This window comes from Rhinoderma darwinii, chromosome 4, assembly GCF_050947455.1.
Source record: "Rhinoderma darwinii isolate aRhiDar2 chromosome 4, aRhiDar2.hap1, whole genome shotgun sequence".
NCBI lineage: Eukaryota > Metazoa > Chordata > Amphibia > Anura > Rhinodermatidae > Rhinoderma > Rhinoderma darwinii.
This window is the reverse complement of record NC_134690.1, coordinates 134,947,951-134,966,913: the sequence shown is the minus strand read 5'-3', so window position 1 is coordinate 134,966,913 and position 18,963 is coordinate 134,947,951. Positions and strand designations below refer to the sequence as shown.

General features: G+C 41.3%; 1 protein-coding gene across 1 annotated transcript in view; it reads right to left on the bottom strand.

Moving 5' to 3' along the window:
* SERPINI1 (serpin family I member 1) overlaps positions 1–18,963 on the bottom strand; it is a 33,203-nt gene that overhangs the window by 8,172 nt on the left and 6,068 nt on the right. The window contains exons 2-6 of the mRNA XM_075861574.1: positions 12,502–12,764; positions 11,256–11,486; positions 7,985–8,179; positions 5,563–5,767; positions 410–507 (exon numbers count right to left, since the gene is read on the bottom strand). Of these exons, the coding sequence (XP_075717689.1) occupies positions 410–507; positions 5,563–5,767; positions 7,985–8,179; positions 11,256–11,486; positions 12,502–12,764 (992 nt within the window). The remainder of the gene's footprint in view (positions 1–409; positions 508–5,562; positions 5,768–7,984; positions 8,180–11,255; positions 11,487–12,501; positions 12,765–18,963) is intronic.

The window sequence follows — 18,963 nt, the reverse complement described above, 5'->3', positions numbered from 1 at the left end:
GTAACATGACTTTTTGGATGAAAAATTGAAATGAGCAAGTGTAATAGAATACCTCTATATATGATAAAGCAATGACTAAGAAAGCTACTGTACATATCACAAACTCAGTAGGGCCTGTGTCATGTTCTCTAAAAGCAGTGGATACATTAACAGAAATTAGTTTAAGCAGATTTGCAGAAATATTTTGCTTTGCTTATATACATAAAGTTGAAATATTTTAATTGTATATTCAGAGAATCTTCTCTGCAACATGTGGGAAGCGAGAAGCCTGTGTGCGGATTACCCCAATGCATTATTAATGGAATGCCTGTGCAATCTAATAAATAAAAAAAGATAAATACGAGCAATAAAGTCTGCTGACAGCCAGAGCTAGAACCTGGAATTTACAAATACTGCAGTTGTATCATACCGGATATTGCAGACAGATCAGCTTGCCTACTGAATATCTCTACGATGCCAAGCCTTGACAAAACATCCTTCAGATCAACCGATTCCTCTACTTTGAACCTATAAAAAAAAGGTTATTTGAGATTAAAGCAGCTTTTCAAAATAAAACGGTCTGTACTGTAGTAGAAATGATTGGAACATCATCAGGAAATTGAATGCAATGAAACGAGATCGGGATCAGAATAATCTTAACTATACAATATACACATAAAATGTCCTTCAAGCCATCTGATTTTTCATAACAAGTCAAAAAATGCTCTAGAGTGGACCTGTCATCTGGTCCCTGGTTGTATTTTATTTGCTTTATTATGCGGCTTCATGCACTGTACACAAAGTAAAGAAGTGGGGGTTTAAAGAAAGCAAGTTCTCTCCAGGACTTCGTTCACTAAGGCCAGGACTATACCTAAGACTCTTTGTAGTCCTACTGATTAGCTTTAACTATTGAACTGCAGTGCAAATAAAAATAGTAAGGCCCTATTCACATGACAGGGTTTCCCGTCACATGCCGTCGCACGGCCGCAATAGGAACGTTAGACCCCAAATGGGGCTAGTCACACGACCGTTTTTTGATGGCCCGGGAAACCGGGCAGTCAAAAAATTAGACATGCCCTATTTTCGGCCGTTCTCCCGGCCCCCATAGAAGTCTATGGGGCTGGGTAATACTCTTCAATCACTGGATTATGTCCCGAGTGACGGCCGTGTCTTCCGTCGCTCGCTCTCTCTCCTTCTCCTCCTCACAGTGCGAAATGCATGTGAGGAGGAGGAGGGTATTTTTTTTCTTTCTGTAGGAGCGGAATCCCCAATCTCCGGCCACAGCATCGGCAACGCTGTGGCCGGGGATTGGGGATTCCGCTTCAGGAGAAGTCCCAGACTTCACGGTCCATATATGGACATTGAAGTCAGTGACTTCTTCTGGAACAGGGGGGATGGGGTGCTATGTAAAAGGTTCCTGTGTAGAACTACCTACAGGTGGCTGTGCGGCACTACCTGCAGGGGCCTGTGCGGCACTACCTGCAGGGGCCTGTGCGGCACTACCTGCAGGGGCCTGTGCGGCACTACTGCAGGCCTGTGCGCACTACCTGCAGGGGCCTGTGCGGCACTACCTGCAGGGGCCTGTGCGGCACTACCTGCAGGGGCCTGTGCGGCACTACCTGCAGGGGCCTGTGCGGCACTACCTGCAGGGGCCTGTGCGGCACTACCTGCAGGGGCCTGTGCGGCACTACCTGCAGGGGCCGGTGCGGCACTACTCACCTGCAGGGGCCGGTGCGGCCTTACCTACAGGGGCCGGTGCGGCCTTACCTACAGGGGCCGGTGCGGCCTTACCTACAGGGGGCGGTGCGGCCTTACCTACAGGGGGCGGTGCGGCCTTACCTACAGGGGGCGGTGCGGCCTTACCTACAGGGGGCGGTGCGGCCTTACCTACAGGGGGCGGTGCGGCCTTACCTACAGGGGGCGGTGCGGCCTTACCTACAGGGGGCGGTGCGGCCTTACCTACAGGGGGCGGTGCGGCCTTACCTACAGGGGGCGGTGCGGCCTTACCTACAGGGGGCGGTGCGGCCTTACCTACAGGGGGCGGTGCGGCCTTACCTACAGGGGGCGGTGCGGCCTTACCTACAGGGGGCGGTGCGGCCTTACCTACAGGGGGCGGTGCGGCCTTACCTACAGGGGGCGGTGCGGCCTTACCTACAGGGGGCGGTGCGGCCTTACCTACAGGGGGCGGTGCGGCCTTACCTACAGGGGGCGGTGCGGCCTTACCTACAGGGGGCGGTGCGGCCTTACCTACAGGGGGCGGTGCGGCCTTACCTACAGAGGGATGTGTGTAGCAAAAAAATTTACAAATGAAATTCATCCGATTTTAAAACGGACAGGGAAAAAAACAGATGCAAAACGGGTTATAATCGGCCGTTAAAAACAGCAACACGGCCCGGAACGGATGCAAAACAGCCGGGAAAAACGTCCGACACTCAGACCCTGTCATGTGAATAGAGCCTAAATTGCATGCAATCTTGTGAACTGCAGCTGTCACTCAAGAGTTAAAAATCAATCAGTAGCACTGAAAAAAGTCTAGGTGTAGCCTTGGCCTAAAAGAGAGTCAATCAAAAAGTCCATTATGGGTTTGTCAAATTGTATGCAACATAGAGTTTGTGATGTTTTTAAGGCAATTTTATGGTCAGTGGCATTTTCCAAATGCCGAATGCGCTGGGTATGGCACTAAAAAAAAAGAAAAACGCAATAAAAGAAAAAGCAAAAACAAACCTGCATGTTACATTTTAATAACGCTAGTATCGTAGCTATTTTTGACGCCGTTCAAATTGCCAGAAAATTTCAGTGTGAGAAGGAGACTTAAGGGTATGTTCACACGCTTAGCAAAAAAAGTCGCGTTTTTCGCAGCATTGTTTACGGCCGTTTTTGGAGCGGTTTTTCTATATAGAGTCAAAAAAGTGAAAATCGGCTCCAAAAACTTCTTTTCGCGGGCGTCTTTTTGCGGTAAAAAAAAAACCAGCCCGTCGGAACAGAACGCCGTATTTCCCATTGAAATCAATGGGTGTATGTTTGTAGGCGTTCTGTTTCCGATTTTTCAGCCGTTTTTCGGGATGTTTACGGCCCGAAAAACGGCTGAAAATAGCACGTGTGAACATACCCTGTATTTACACGTGCAGATTTTGATCAGTTTTGTTATGTTGTTTTTGAAGCCAAAACCAGGAGTGGATTCAAAAGGGGAATAGTAAAATCTGTCCTTTATACTTTCTCTCCCTTTATGATCAACATGTGGTTTTGGCTTCTAAAACTTCATAAAAATACTGAACAAAACCTGCACACGTGAATACACCCTAATAGCTTTGTATTCAACTTCCACTGGATCAGCACCCAGGTCAGTAGTCTCCCTTAGGCATCAAAGCAAACAAAATGTTTCTGCCCTCTTTGTGCCAATATGGATTTAGAAAATCCACATTGGCAAATAATGTTGACTTTAATCCAGCATTCAGCAGAAACAGTTATTGGTTCTCTCTTAATGTCTGGCTGACAAGGATTAAAAACAGAATTTATCACTCTTGCTTTTCATTCTCGGTGGACATTATCTGTATTCTACACTTTATAGTATGCCTGCTTTAGTCAGTAGATATAAATATTTATAACTGTTTATTTAGAGCTTTGATAAAATTCTATACCGCTTCTGCATTTTAAATCAGAAGCCAACACTGAGAAAACCAGCAGTTAATCTCACAAAGCTAAGTAGGGAAATTACAGAATCACTCTATCAAATTTCAATCCTGCTAACCTACAGTATCCAATATATCACCATGAAATAAAGCCAAAACTGAAATGAACTTTTTCCTACCAGGGACAGAATTGATTTTTAATGTATTTATTCAGATAGTGTTGTAAATTATTTTCACTACAGAAACCCTGATCAGAGAGGAAACATGAATTAGGCAACGTCAAGTATGGAGGATCGTCAAAATGATTAACTGGGTTATATCTACTGTGGTGAGCGATATTGTTGCGAAACGTTGAACCATACACATTGTAGACAATTTACATAGTACACACAACTTAACAGTACTTTTTACATTTATTAAACATTACTTTATTTAGGACAACCATTTTTCAAAAGTTCCCATCTATGAATAGAAGTCTTCATTATCTATTCCCAGAGCTCCCATTGGAGCCAGACGTGGGGTTACAATAGCCCAATTAATAGTACTATGTATCACCCCCTATTACATGAAAATACATTAAATATTGACCCTTGCTGTACTTATTTGCCTCAGTACATGTAAGGCAATTATAATCATCCATTTCTCATTGGTACTGTAGTTGCCTGTAGTTTATAGCTATATATATTTGATGCAATGGAAATCAGCAATCAATGCTCTAAAATGTCTGGTGAGCTTGTGTTTATATAGAGCAGCCAATCTGAAAAAACTGAGCTGCAGTACAAAGCTTGGGTGATGGTCAGAGCAGCAGCCTGAGCCCCTAAGGAGAAGAGAGGGGGGTTTCAAACCACTTCAGACTCCATTTAGACATAGGAGCTCAAAAAAGCAACATTACTTATTGGTACCACCTAATAATCATAAGCCCTCCCGCACTACAACACATGACATAAATTACATGGTAATACATTGTTTTGCCACAATTAGAAGATGCCTTTTGTTAAAGAAACAGGTGTAGCAAATGTTCATAGAAGTGAATGGGGAACAATCAGAACAAAAGCTTGATAGATTTTGGGGGAAAAAACAACAACATCTAATTCACTACAATGTAACAGCTTAACTTTGTAGTAAAAGTACATCAAAACCCTAAGTGGAAACCCGGTCAGTGAGCACAGAACTCCTTCCGGTCAGCCAACAAAGCCCGGATTTCAGAATTCTGCATACATGGAGTATTTCTAGCTGCAGAAATTATAAAAAGCAACCAAAACATTTTTGCTCAAGATTCAGATGTTGCACATTTAAGCAACCTGTATGCAAATTGAACACTAGAGTCAAAACTGTAGCCATCATAAACTGGTCTCCTGCTATGCTGCCATCCATTCTGCACTCATCTTCAAGCTGATCCATCACATCTAATCATTATTTGATACGCTTTATAATTTTGCTAGACAGATCATCATAATTGTTAGCTTGTAAACATTGTAGAAGTAAATGTAACAATGATTGTCACATAAACCGTATTATGCGGAACAATATGGCTTAATTTTTCATTCAGCCAACCGCTATTCCTCCCAACCCCCCTTTACACGAGGATAGGCCGTCAATTTTTACTGGCTGGAAAACCCCTGTAATGGAAAGAGGTGGCATAATCCACTGTCAGCAGCTTATCTCCTGCAAGAAAAAAGGATCGGGCAAGTTCAAATTTAACATGCGCAACCCTCTCTCCCCCGGCATCTGCCGTCGGAGAAAGTCGGGACACCACCATGCACATTAATAGGTTGGCCTTCACTGCCGAAATCGATGGGTTCGACCAACGTTCGTTTAAATTGTATGGGCAACTTTACATATAGTTCTATTAAGGCTATATCTAGTATATCACCTATTCCGATGCTGAACGGTGGGGGGTTACATATATAATTATTGCAATATAAATACATCCAATATTATTAGGTTGTCCTACCTCGGCAGATAAACTTCCACTTTTTGCTTTTTCACAGAATTCGCCCACTCATCGATCAGTGAAGCTTTGACCAGAGGCTCAAGTGTTGCTAAAGGAACTTCTTGCCTGGACAGGAGGAGCATAAGACTTAGTTCCTCTCCTTCATATGGCATTTCTAGGACTTGATAAACTCCACCAGCCTCATTAGATCCATCAGTAAACTCTCCTGAAAAAATAAAATATGTTAAAAATAGGAGAATTAAATTATAGAGTTTTTATGGGACGGTTAAACGGGGGCATCTATAAAAAGGTGGTGATGAAGGTTTAAACAAGTGGCTTCTAACAAGGTACCCATTATGTAGCTCGCCAAACCAGAGATTGCTTCCAGATGAAAAAGCCCGGTCAACTGTTAGCCAAACAGCATTCCAGAGAAAGCCCCCTGCAGTGCTGATAGCGGACTGAGAAACAGATACTCCCAAATGTAGATCTCCAAACATTAGAAACCAATTGATAGGTATGCCCAAATATCCTTTTCAGCTGGATGCCAGGCACAATGTACAGCTTGCAGAACTCTTGTTCTGGAGGCTGTATAGCGGCAGCTCTAAGCATCCACTAGTTTAACCCCTTAAGGGGATATTAAAGCAGATCTGTCATCAGACTATGTGGCCCCACGTAAGGGCTGCATAGTGTAAGGAGAAGTCCTCTCTCCTATTAGCTCAAATGGCACAAAATATATTGGTTAATAGGAGTCATCAAAAAAATGTGAGGGGTGCTCCCCCGTCCCTCTCAGCAGTGATTGATGGGCTGCTGCTTGCGTTTTAAAAGACGTCCTTGTTTTAAAGAAGCACTTCAGGTTTTTCACCCCCCGTCCTTTACGTTACGCTACACTACAATTGCAGACATGTATATTGACTTACTGACTTACTTGTTGCTGTATTTCACAGGATGTGCCCGGTTCTCGGCCGCCATGGGGTCACGTGATCTTCATTCAGACTCACTGTGTTCTACAACATCTGCCGTAGCGACCGCAAGTCAGGATCTCAATGCAAGTGTATGAGAACCTGAATGGGAGTCTCATAGACTTGCATTGTGAGACTGACCTGACCTGTGGTTTCTACAGTAGAAGCTGTAGGATTTGTGTTAGAGTACAGTTCACGTGATCCCACGGCAGCCCGGAAAAGAGTCCTGTGAAGACAGCACTAGGTAAGTCAACACATATGACTATGGGGGGGACGGGACCCCAGAATGCTTCTCTAAATGTCACAGTTTTATGACTGAGGTGCTTTAAATTAGAAGGGATGTATTACCTAAACCATGTTTGGGGCCTTCATTAAATTCCATAATTTGTGAACACTACTGCAGTAATTATTCGGGTTTTTTAGATTTCCTTTTTTAGGACTTACGCTAGTCATTTATATAAAGACCTCCATTAAGTGCAGCAGAAAAGTATTTAGAATAAGAACACAGTATAGAGTATTTGTTGCCATAGCTATTCAACACAACTGACAAAAGCTCAGTGTTTAAATTAGATGGAATTGTGCATATACAAAAAGTATTTATATACGCATATATGTGTGTAATATACACACAGTACAGAACCTTATACGGAGCTAACACTAGTAGGCTAGTAATATTTATAGTAAAGCATGGAATTAACAGGATAACTGTATAACCGCCCCCCCCCCCCCTATATTAATATAGAATATGTTCCATTTGGTGTCCTTTATACCTCTGAAGACATTGTCATTTTAAAAATGGATATACTAGTTTGTCATGTATATATTCAGCAGACATCATCCTAATGTTAGGCTAGATTTACAGCCTGTTCTGGGTTAGCGTTTGGAACGCTGCCGCTGAAAGTATAGGACAGACATATGTAGCTGTAAGCCAAACATATGTGAAAGAAATAACAGATCTTTATTAAATACATATAAAAACATACATGTTAAAAAGGTACATGAAGGGAGAGACTCTATATAATACAGACACAGATAAAAGGCAAAACCAAGTATGTAGTGTGTTTTAAAAAGTCCTTATATTGAGGACATGTGACTAGGGCAGTGTGCCATCTTGTCTAGCGTTAGTAGTTTAGGGTATAAGCTATTATATTAGGAAAAGATATAATGTCTTTCTTTTCTGGAGCAAATAACCCCTGAAATTGATAATTCAGATAGTCTTACCCATGATAGTGGTCCTGGTGGCCTGGATATCTGTGTGTGGAACTATGTAAGACTATTACCAATTTCAGGGGTTATCATCTTCATTCCGGGAGGCAGCACTGTAGGATCACATTGCATTCTTTACACATCAAATGCTCAACACAAATCCATGTTTAATAGCCGCTTTTTTATCCAAGGAAATGTTTCAGTTAACATTAGACATAGTAAATGTATTACAGGTTGATAAATACCAAGTTAGACACAATGACACTGGCTTCGCTCACCATAGTAAAATTCTCCTTTCTGATACATCATTGGGATCTGAACTTCACTCTCATCATCTTTTGTAAAGGAAAAGGTTCTGGTGTTTTCAGGTCTGAACAGTGATTTCCAGTTACCCTTAAAATAGACGGCATTGACCAGGGCCAGTTTTGTTAATTCAGTGAAGTCTTCAGATGAGAATAGATTCTGAATACGATCTGAGAAAACAAAAACGTGTAAGCAAATATTTACAGCAGATAATAAAAGAGAAACAAGGGGTATATCATTCAAGATTTTCTATACCTTCATCTGGAAATGCTCGCATGATTCTAATTTTATTGTACATCTTGCTGCAAGCTCACATTTTGGAAAGGTTGGACATTGATTTTAATGGGACTATAGAGTTTAAACACTAAAAAAAAAATTATAATTTAAATGCCACTTATATTTTTCATATTATCCTTTGCTCTCTTGACCCTATTCCGTATCAAAAGGCAAAAAAAGAAGATTATTTATCAAAAGAGGAAAACGGCCTCCTTCTTCAGGGTCAGAATGGGGTTTCAAACTGCTTTGAGACTTTGCAATGGAGAGAAGGCAAGTAAAACTCCTACATAAGGAGATCGGCGCTGTAATGTAGGTGACAGTGATGCTTTTTATTTAGAAAAACTATCTAATTTAAACCACTTTATTAGCGATTTTTAATTTTATGCTAATGAGTTTCTTAATGCCCAAGTGGGCGTGTTTTTACTTTCGACCAAGTGGGCGTTGTACAGAGGCATGTATGACGCTGACCAATCAGTGACCAATCAGCGTCATACACTTCTCTCCATTCATTTACACAGCAGCATTGCGTTCTTACTAGAACACAATGTGCAGCCACATACACAGACATTAACGTTAATCACGTGTCCTGATAATGAATACACATGACCTCCAGCCTGGACGTCATGTGTATTCAGAATCCTGACACTTCTGAATCTTTTCTGTGAGATTCCAGCAACGGATACGAAATCTCGCGAGATTACGATGTAAACGAGATTTCGTTTCCCTTGCTGGAAATGTCACAGAAAAGATTCAGAAGTGTCAGGATGTAAAGTGTATTTATATTCCTCAGTAATTTCTAGTTTTAGTGTGTCTATAAACAAAATGCCATGGTGTTCAAGAACAATAAAAATGCATGGTACATTATAAAAAAAATATATATATATATTGTGCCAAGCTTTAACAAATAGGGTTAGGCTAGGTACCATTTCACGATAGCTTGGCATCTTTTCCCAGCTTGCTGCACTGGCACAAGCCTTATTTCTCCTGTATATATTCATTTTTTCCAAGAACCTGTCATCTTCCTATACATTTGAAAAGACGTGATCATTAAATATTGCATTATTAAGATTTTCCTGAGATGGCAAATGATTTCCACATTTTCTCCCCATTACAACAGACTTGTAGCATGGAATTTACCACCGCTCAGCAGATTTCCTGGTTTGTGCAATCTATTCAATAACCTGAATCTTCATCTCACAAAGTGTCAAGAACCTCTTCCGCTAAGGAACTTAAAAGATATTTCTGTCAGGCTCACAGATGAAATTCCCCACCACTGCCTTATCTATGAGACCAATGTGGCTGAAGGCATGGTAATCCGGTCCTGCAGGCAGGTCAATCCTTTCTAATATCTAGAAGGCTGTCTTCTTGTGGGCTTTCAGCAGCTGTAGATAATGTCACTGATCCAGAAATAAAATGTCTCAGGAGTGCAGCAGTTATTTCATACAGAAGGCTTATTTCTCCTACAACAAGGCTGCAAGTTTGTTATAGGAATAATATAAAATAGGTTAGGGTTCAAAAAGAAATGGTAAATGTCTCAATCCACTTGTTGCCCTATTCTGTCAAGCCTTTCTATAGTCGAATTGTTTAGTTATTTTGGTTTGAGTCTGGTCAATCACATGAGACCGCTGTTGTGTCAAATTTCTCCACCAATATCGGTGGGGGCCTGACTCTCTGCACGTCTGCCAATCAGCTATTTCTCCATTTACTTAAGGCTAGGGCCACACACTGTTTTGATGCAGTTTTTAGCTCCGTTTTTTTTAAATCCAAAACCATTAGTGGGTCCAAAAAGAAATAAGGGTATAAAGAAAAGACCGATTCAGATTCATCTTCATTTTATCTCCATTCTTTTGTGTCCACTTCTGTGTTTGGCTCAGAAAACTAAAGCAAAAACTGCCACATACACTGTGTGGGTATGTCACACGCTAGCTGCCTTTTACGTCTGAAAAGACAGACTGTTTTCGGGAGACGTAAAAGACGTAAAAGCTCCTCCTCGCATTATGCGAGGCGTCTTTGACGCTCGTAAATCTTGAGCTGCTCTTCATTGACTTCAATGAAGAACGGCTCAAATTACGTTTCAAAGAAGTGTCCTGCACTTCTTTGCCGAGACAGTCATTTTACGCGTCGTCGTTTGACAGCTGTCAAACGACGACGCATAAATGACAGGTCGTCTGCACAGTACGTCGGCAAACCCATTCAAATGAATGGGCAGATGTTGCCGACGTATTGTAGCCCTATTTTCAGACGTAAAATGAGGCATAATACGCCTCGTTTACGTCTGAAAATAGGTAGTGTGAACCCAGCCTGTGTGTGATCTTGGCCTAAAGAAAGGTAATCTCCCTTCATACCTGTACTGCTGCCTTGTTTCAGATTCCAGCGCCGTTCATTTCATGAGGATGTTCATTTTGGTGACTGATCTGCTAAATTTTGAATAAATTCACAACTGGATATATTCTCCTCCGGGAACAAAAGGTCAGGCATGTTGAGTTTCAACATGTCGGATTCTTATTTCTCCGACATCTGCCATTGGGCAACAGAAACAATACACAAAAAAAAATGGATGATCCTGCCAAAATTGTAACGTTCGACTGATATTTATGTAATGTGTATGGCCAGCTTAAGAGAGGTTGGGTTCATGGCTTGTGACAGCCACTAAAGGGTTTGTCACCCGGGTTTTCACAGACACAACCTGTAATCTAAACGGATTCTACATTCCCACTCTCACTGCCTCCTGCTGCTCTGCTTGTGAATAGCATCAGTTGACCCGGGTAGAATAGGCGCCACACAACATCAATACAAAATCAGGCAACCAAGTGAATTGAAACAACTATACTCTGCAAAAATGACAATTAAAAAGTAAAAAAATAAAATAAACAGAACTGTTCAAGTTAATATTGACCACTGGAGATAAAAAAGGCTTAAATCTTCTGATAATGAAAAAATCCCCAGTCACAATAGAGGATGATAACATACTATTAGTGTGATTTTCCACCCACGCATTGATGTGATCTGCTACTGTTGATCCTTGACTGAAGTCTACATTTTCTACTTCTGCCTTGAAGTATTTTTTCATTAACTGGATGAACTTGTCACTGATATGAAATCCATTCTGTAAATATAGGGCGTTTGCAATGCTGAGCACATAATGTCTTTCTTGGGCTGTCATCATGCTGGAAAGATCTTTTAACAGAGAAAATTCTTCACCTTGGAAAAAAAAAAAAAAAAAAAAGAAGACACATAAATGAGCCTGTAAGAAGACGCCATACAGCAAGACTGGAAAATAAACCCATGGGCCAGCCTATACAGATAAAGCGTAGTGAATAGCTTCCGAGGAACAGAAGTAGATCATAAAACATCGTATACCAAGTCAGGCTGGGATATAGAACTGTACTGACATACGTGGAGTCATCATATCACTAGGTTATACAGATTTCCACATTGTTAGAAGGTGATTTTGCATGTACTCTCATGCAATACAGTCTTAGAGGTCTATAGTCTTGTATAGCAGAAATACTATGTTTGATACAATTTATAAGCATACCAGGTAGCTATACATGTATAAATACCTACATATCGTTCCATTAAATGTTAAAATAATCCAGTTATAAAAATATATGAATTACATATAAAAACAGAAGGATGCTCAAGTGTGGACAAACAGCGCCACACCTGTCCGTGGGCTGTGTCTGGTATTGCAGCTCAGCTACATTGAAACAAATGTAGCTGAGCTGCAATTCCACCTATGGACAAGTGTGGCACAGTTTTCGGAACAAAGCAGCCACGTTTTTGTAATATTGTACAATCTTTTTGAGTACATGATACGGTAAATTCTGTATAAGAAAGCCTAAGGCCCCACGCACACGACTGCAGTTTTCATTCGTAATTACTGGTCATGTAATTACGGATTAAATTGCGGACCCATTTATTTCTAAAACCTTTTGTATATTTACGAATGTGTGTCCGAGCCATAGAAAGTCCGCAAAATGTAGAACATGTCCTGTTCTTGTCCGCCATTACTTCGCGGACTTGCCCATAGAAGTCTATAGGTGCTTCGCCAAATGTGGACGGATACGGAAGCGCATCCGTATTTACGGATCCGTATTTGTAGACAGTAAAAACCCTTATGGTCGTGTGCATGAGGCCTAACACAAATATGTCAGACTTTATTGTACATATGCAGGCAGGAATAGTTATAATTCATATGCCATCGTGCATGTACCGTTCTTGAGTTTGTCATATCCCAGTACATGTCGAATTTCTTTAAGACTGGCTCCACGAGCACCTAATTCCACCATTCCTACTGCAATAGCAATGCTCAGAGGAGAGAATAAGATGTTCTCATCTTCCTTTGTGGCTCGAAGTTCATGGTAGACTTTTACGGAGAACTCAGCGATGGTGTCATCATGGATGCTCAAGCTCAGCACTGCTGCCTGCACAGCAAGGAGGGATACGAAGCCAAAGAGACGCATGCTGGAAAGGAACCTACAAAGAATAAAGACGAGGAGTTACGGTGTTTGAAAGATGAACATGAAAATGATAAGTATTCTTACACATATACGGATTCTGAGAAGATAGAAATAAAACCAGGGCTAGAAATCCTAGGAGCCAGGACTCAAAGATGGTATGAATCTGCTACTGACGTTTATTTAACATTGCAGTCTATGTTCTTAGGCCAAATCAGCAGCAGAATACATTACTAGCAAAGTAAATGAGATTTCAAGTAACACTTTGCAGAATTTGCCCGAATGTAAATTTTCCCGCGTGTAAATTGACTTGCGGTGCGGATTTTAAAATCTGCAGAATGTCACTTCATCTTGCGTTTCCGTCTCAGAATTGTATCAGACAAATTTATTTAAAAAAAAAACACCAAAATCCACAGTATAAATCCTCTCCTGTATCCGCATCAAAATGTGCACTTAATAGTGTATTTTTTTTAAAATGCGTTTTTAAAATGTGAATTTTACCTGCGGAATTACCTGCAGTTTTGACGTGGGTTTTCTGCACCAAATTATACAATGTGTGCATGTAGCCTTAGGGCGTATGCACACAGTGCGGTTCTTCCTCAGTTTGTACTGCGCGACCGAAAACCGTATGTGTTTTTAATGCGATTTGCAAAATAGTGGCAAATGAAGGTAAAAAGGCATGCGTTTTTCGGCTGTGCGGCAAAAGACATGGTAGAACCGCACCCTGTGAATACACCCCATGGATGGCCAGTGATAAAAAAAAAAAAAAAAAAAAAAAAAGGCTCCTGGAATAGTTTAAGGATATATTTACACAGTGCGGTTTTGCCTCGTTTTTTTGAAAATTGCTGAAAAATGCATGCGGTTTTCCACCACGCGGCAAATCCTCACAATGCGAGTACACCCTAAGGCCCTATACACACGACCGTATTTTCATTCATCCGTAAATACAGTCTGTAAATACGGATCCGTAATCATCTGCAACTTATCCACGTCACCTAGCAACACTTCCGTAATTATGGACGGCTACACAACCGTAGCCGTCCGTAGTTAAAGAAGTCTATGGGCGCTTCCGTGAGGAGTCTGTGCCATAATTACGGACAAGAATAGGACATGTTTTACGGATCATTTCTACAGAACGGACACCCATCCGTAAAAACATGGAAAGGTGTCCGTGGCCCATAGAAATTAATGGGTCCGTAATTACGGATGAAAATATAGTCATGTGCATGGGGCCTTAAAAGTGAAAACCAAAGACACAACTAGATCACAATAATAACTCCCGCAACTACAGAAGGACCTCTTACTTTTCCATTTTCCATCGATAATCACTGAAACTTCATCAATAATTTGCATAAGTCTTCATGGGGCTCTGAAGTTTATGAGGGTTTGAAGCATTTGTAGTAATATACAGTATATCATATAAAAGCTTCTCGACTGATGTATATAAAGTTATTTATGGCCATCAAAGAACACTTCTATATCCATTTGAGATATTATGACATAACAGATGGCACCAATATGCAGTAAACCACCAGCCTGGCAACACTATAGCACTGGTATGGAATAGGAGATAAATCTTAACTCTTAAAAGGGAATCTCCAGTTTTATGTAAATAATACCTAAACATTGCATAATGAAAAGCGGCCTTATATATTTGGGGTTTCAATTTCTCCGCTTGCTCTCAGTGAATGGAAACATTCTTGTTTATATTCAAACACTGAAAGCTTGTCCTGGTTATAGCCAGCGGACACAAGGACATAGCTCTGGAAAACAAAACAGTTTAAGGCCTAATTCACACGAACGTCTCAGTTTTGCGTAAAAAACGCAGCGTTTTTCTTGCGTTGTGTATGTCACGCGGTTTTTACGTCAGAAAAATAAACGGAAGGAGGCGTTTTTCTTTTTTCTCATAATTTCTTTAGCAACTGTTGCGTTAATCACGGACAGCGCACGGATGACGTCCGGGTACAGTTTGTGATTTTCACGCACCCATTGACTTTAATGGGTGTGTGATGCGAAAAAACGCACAAGAATAGGACATGCAGTGAGTTTCACGCAGCAGACACACGCTCCGTAAAAAACACAACGTCTTAATGGCCTCATTGAATTGGACGTGAAATACGCTCGTGTGAATAAGGCCTTAGACTAGAATCACAAGTAGCGGCTACGATGTGGGAAAAACCGCACCAACATGCGCAAGCTGTTGCTTTTAAATTCATGGTTAATGGCTGCGTAGATTTGCAGGTAAAACCGCTGTTTTCTTGCAAAAACGCGCACCCACTGCTGTGGCTGCTGCTTTTTGACCCAGCCTGAGGGTAGATTCGCACACGGTAAATTTTGTTGCAGATTTTTCTGCTAGTTCCATTTATACAAAGGAACTTCTTATCAGTTGCAGAGGTTTCTGCAACAAAATATGTGGCGTGTGAATCCACCCCTAACGTCGCACACGTTGCGGAATTTGGTGCAGAAAATCAGAATCAAGACCGCAGGTAAACGCAGGTTAATTTCACAGGTAAAATCCGTACCTAGTACTGCTTTTTTGATGCGTTTTTTAAGGCAGTTTTTACATTTTGATGCGGAAACATGTGCGGTTTTAAGTTGCGGGTTTTGGTGCGCATCGTGTGCACTTGGCCTTAGGGTGTATTCTCACGGTGTGGACTTATTTAGTCACAGGGGAGATAGTCCGCAGCAAAATCTGCAACAAAGATTTGTTTGCGTATTTTCACTTTCCCAACAAAGTCAACCGTGAAAATCCTTGATCTTTGCGCAGCAGAATGTGGATGAGATTTGTTGAAATCTCATCCATTTTGCTGCTACTGTATTTCGTTGCAGATTTTCCATCCACAAATCCGCAGCATTTTGGCTACGTGTGAATATAGCCTTATTGCATTTCGCAAAGATGAGAGTGTCACTAAAAAACATTCACACATTGCGCATTGAAAACCCACAACAAAAAGTACAGTACAACACAAGTGATTGGGGTTTTACAAAAAGCACAACAAGCTTGTGACGGTTTCCAATAAGAAACAGAAGAACTGTGAAAGCAGCTCTGGACCAATACTACAGGCTGTAACTCAAGATCAGTACTAAATAAGTAATTCAATGTACAAACACTGCCGTTTCTAGCACCGGACGGGTGTGAGGGGGCGCCACTGAAACCAACCACTGCCACACCCTCCTGCACTACAATTGCATCTGTGTCTAAAGGATGCAGGTTCAAACGGAATGGATTACTAGCACTGGAGGGGCACGTAACGTTAGTACCTTGCCCTGCCATTCAGCGCCTTTCAATGACGTAAACGGCACTATGAGGTCATTGTGCCTCTTACGACGTTCAGCTGCAACAGACCTTCTCAGAAGAGACCAGGATTCTGTTGCTAGAGGATGGTGCAGGATCAGGTGAGTATGTAAAGTTTATTTTTTTTCAGTAGACAGTATGAGGGCTCTATCTACAAGGAGATCTATGTAGTGTGTGTGTGTGTGTGTGTGTGTGTGTGTGTGTGTGTGTGTGTGTGTGTGTGTGTGTGTGTGTGTGTGTGTGTCTTTACTTTACAGTGTGTGACACCATTGCATGGTACCATTATATTTATGGGCACAGTGTATGGTGCCTTTATATTTAGGGGCGTAGTGTGCCGCACCATGAGAATTTTAATCTTTGTTTATAGGTGCAGAAATTTTGAATAGTGAGAGGACATCTGAGCGGCAAACGGCAGAAATGGGCCATCATGGAGGTCTGGACCAGATGGAGAAAAGAGAAAAAGAACGACTAGAATCTGTGAATACATCACCTGTGAGTCACTAAATGTTTATTCTGCCTCTAACTAATCAGTACTGTAATCACTGTATAATCTGAAGTGAGATTAAGGGAAGTATCTTTTTTTTTATTTGTGAACCTGCATCTCCCAGCATAACCTTACCATTGTTCGGGCCATAATGGGAGCTGTAGTTTTTTGCAGTACAAACCTATTTAGCAGGGGTTAAACTGAATTTGCAAATGATCTCTGCACTGAGCTGTATTTGTGCTGGTACCGTATTTATGTACTGAGCTTTTTTCTGGTGCTGTAATTATATATATATATATATATATATATATATATATATATATATATATATATATATATACACACACACACACATACATACATACATACACACGTCACTGGTTATCCCTAGTTTTGGCGCATTCCGGTCAGCAGCACTACGCTTGCCTATGATAAATGTATGTGATTTCACTCTTTTATACACAGGTGCTTGCTCTGCTCTTAATACGCGCATTTCGCCTGAGACCGGGTTCGTCAGGCGAAACGCGCGTCGAGGTGCTCCTTTTTCTGTGCCACATCTAGGTTGACGTATCCATTTCCTCTCACCAGGTCTATAGGTATGTTTCACTTTCCTTTGGTGGTATACCTTTTCCCCTATTGATATCATTATATTTAGGGCTGTATACACATTTGTATTCACCATTCATGTTAACTTACCTATAGTTACATTTTGTTTGGGCTGTGTATTCATGCTGTCTTTTACAGCTGCATATGTCCTCTATATTACATGGTGTTCATGTGGATTTGGTATAATTGTCTCTAGATGGGTTGTTCTGCTTACCCTCAGGTATAATTACATCTATACCATTCTGATGCTGTTCTCGGAATCGGACTTATTTTATCATTGATATAATTTCTGATACCACGTATTGTAATTCATTATGTACCAATAAAGATTTATATATTTTATGAAGATACATGTCAGTTATACATTCATAGATATAATATTGGGTGCTATCTCCCCTATGTTTTTTGGTTGTTCTGCATATAGTGGGGACTCCCTGTTTTTTCTGTTTTGAGGTTGTTTTTAGGTTTACTACACACCGTTTTATAGACACGTTTGAAAAGCGTCTAGTGAGGCGCATAGAAGTGTTCTGTTTGGTGCAAATTAATAATAAAATTAGTCAAATTTGTTTTGAACAGAAAAAAAGAAAAACAACTTAGGCCAGAATTCGGGCACAACAATAGTAAATCTGCCTCAATATGTTGTTAGTCAGCATCTGAGACGAACAAAAAAAATAATAATTCCGACAGTAGGAAGGTATAGTCAGAATGGTTTGCCCTGTGGCTACTGCGGCGCAGCTGGAGAAGTTGAATTGCTGCCAATCAGTACATGAACAGTGATTAGCACATATGGGGGCTGCAGGGTATAGTTGGCACCTTTTACAGGACTGAAGCTCCAGGAGCTCTACTTTCTGAAAAGTGTCCTTTGGAAATCTCAAATCTTTCCACTCTAAGAGCTATAAAACAGATAAGTAAATTGTAGCTTAGGCCTCATGCACACTTCCATCACCGTTTTCACGGCCGTTTTTCACGGATACTTGTGTCCGTGATTGGAACAGTGTGCTTCCCGTGTGTACTCCGTGTACACTTACGTGTTTCAGTTTCCGAGAGGAAACAAACCCGTTCACACTATGTGCACGATATTGTGAGTGCCGCACATGCTATTCCCTGTCCAGCGGTACTCACTGTCCAGGGTGCTGAAAGAGTTATTGCCGATCAGTGCAGCCCCTTAACACTTTCAGCACCCTGGACAGAGACTACCGCTGGACAGGGAATACAATGCGCGGTGCTCACAATATAGATTAATGGTTCATTAAAAAAAAACGGCAGCATAAAAAGAAGTTACTACTTACCCAGAACTCCCTGCTTGTCTGCTTCTTCCTCAAGTCCGGCGTACTGAGATGACGTTTCAGACCATGTGACCGCTGCAGCCAATCACAGGCTGCAGCGGTCACATGGACTGCCGCGTCATCCGGTCATAGGACATGCTCTACTTTTGTCGGAACGGAGCAACGGAACCGTCAAAAAAAAAAACTGAAGTGTGCATGGCCCCATTGAAATGAATGGGTCAGAAAAAGACTGAGTGGGCATGAAGCCTTAGCATCTTCATGTCTTGCATAGATAACTATAGACAAATTCAGTATGCAGTTAGCATTTTCTCCTTCACATCACGTTCACGTTGTAGTGGTCAGTGTACATTCCCTCCGACACTACAATATAAGGACAGGTATACACAATACCCGCAACTGACAGCATAATATTCACCTATAAGCATCTTAAAAGTATTAACATTTATGTCCAGTACTACTATAAATTATTCCATTTGACTTGCCCTCGAACGGACACAGCAGATGGTGTGATTTCAGAGTGGTGTGTAGTTTACCAAACATCTTTCGA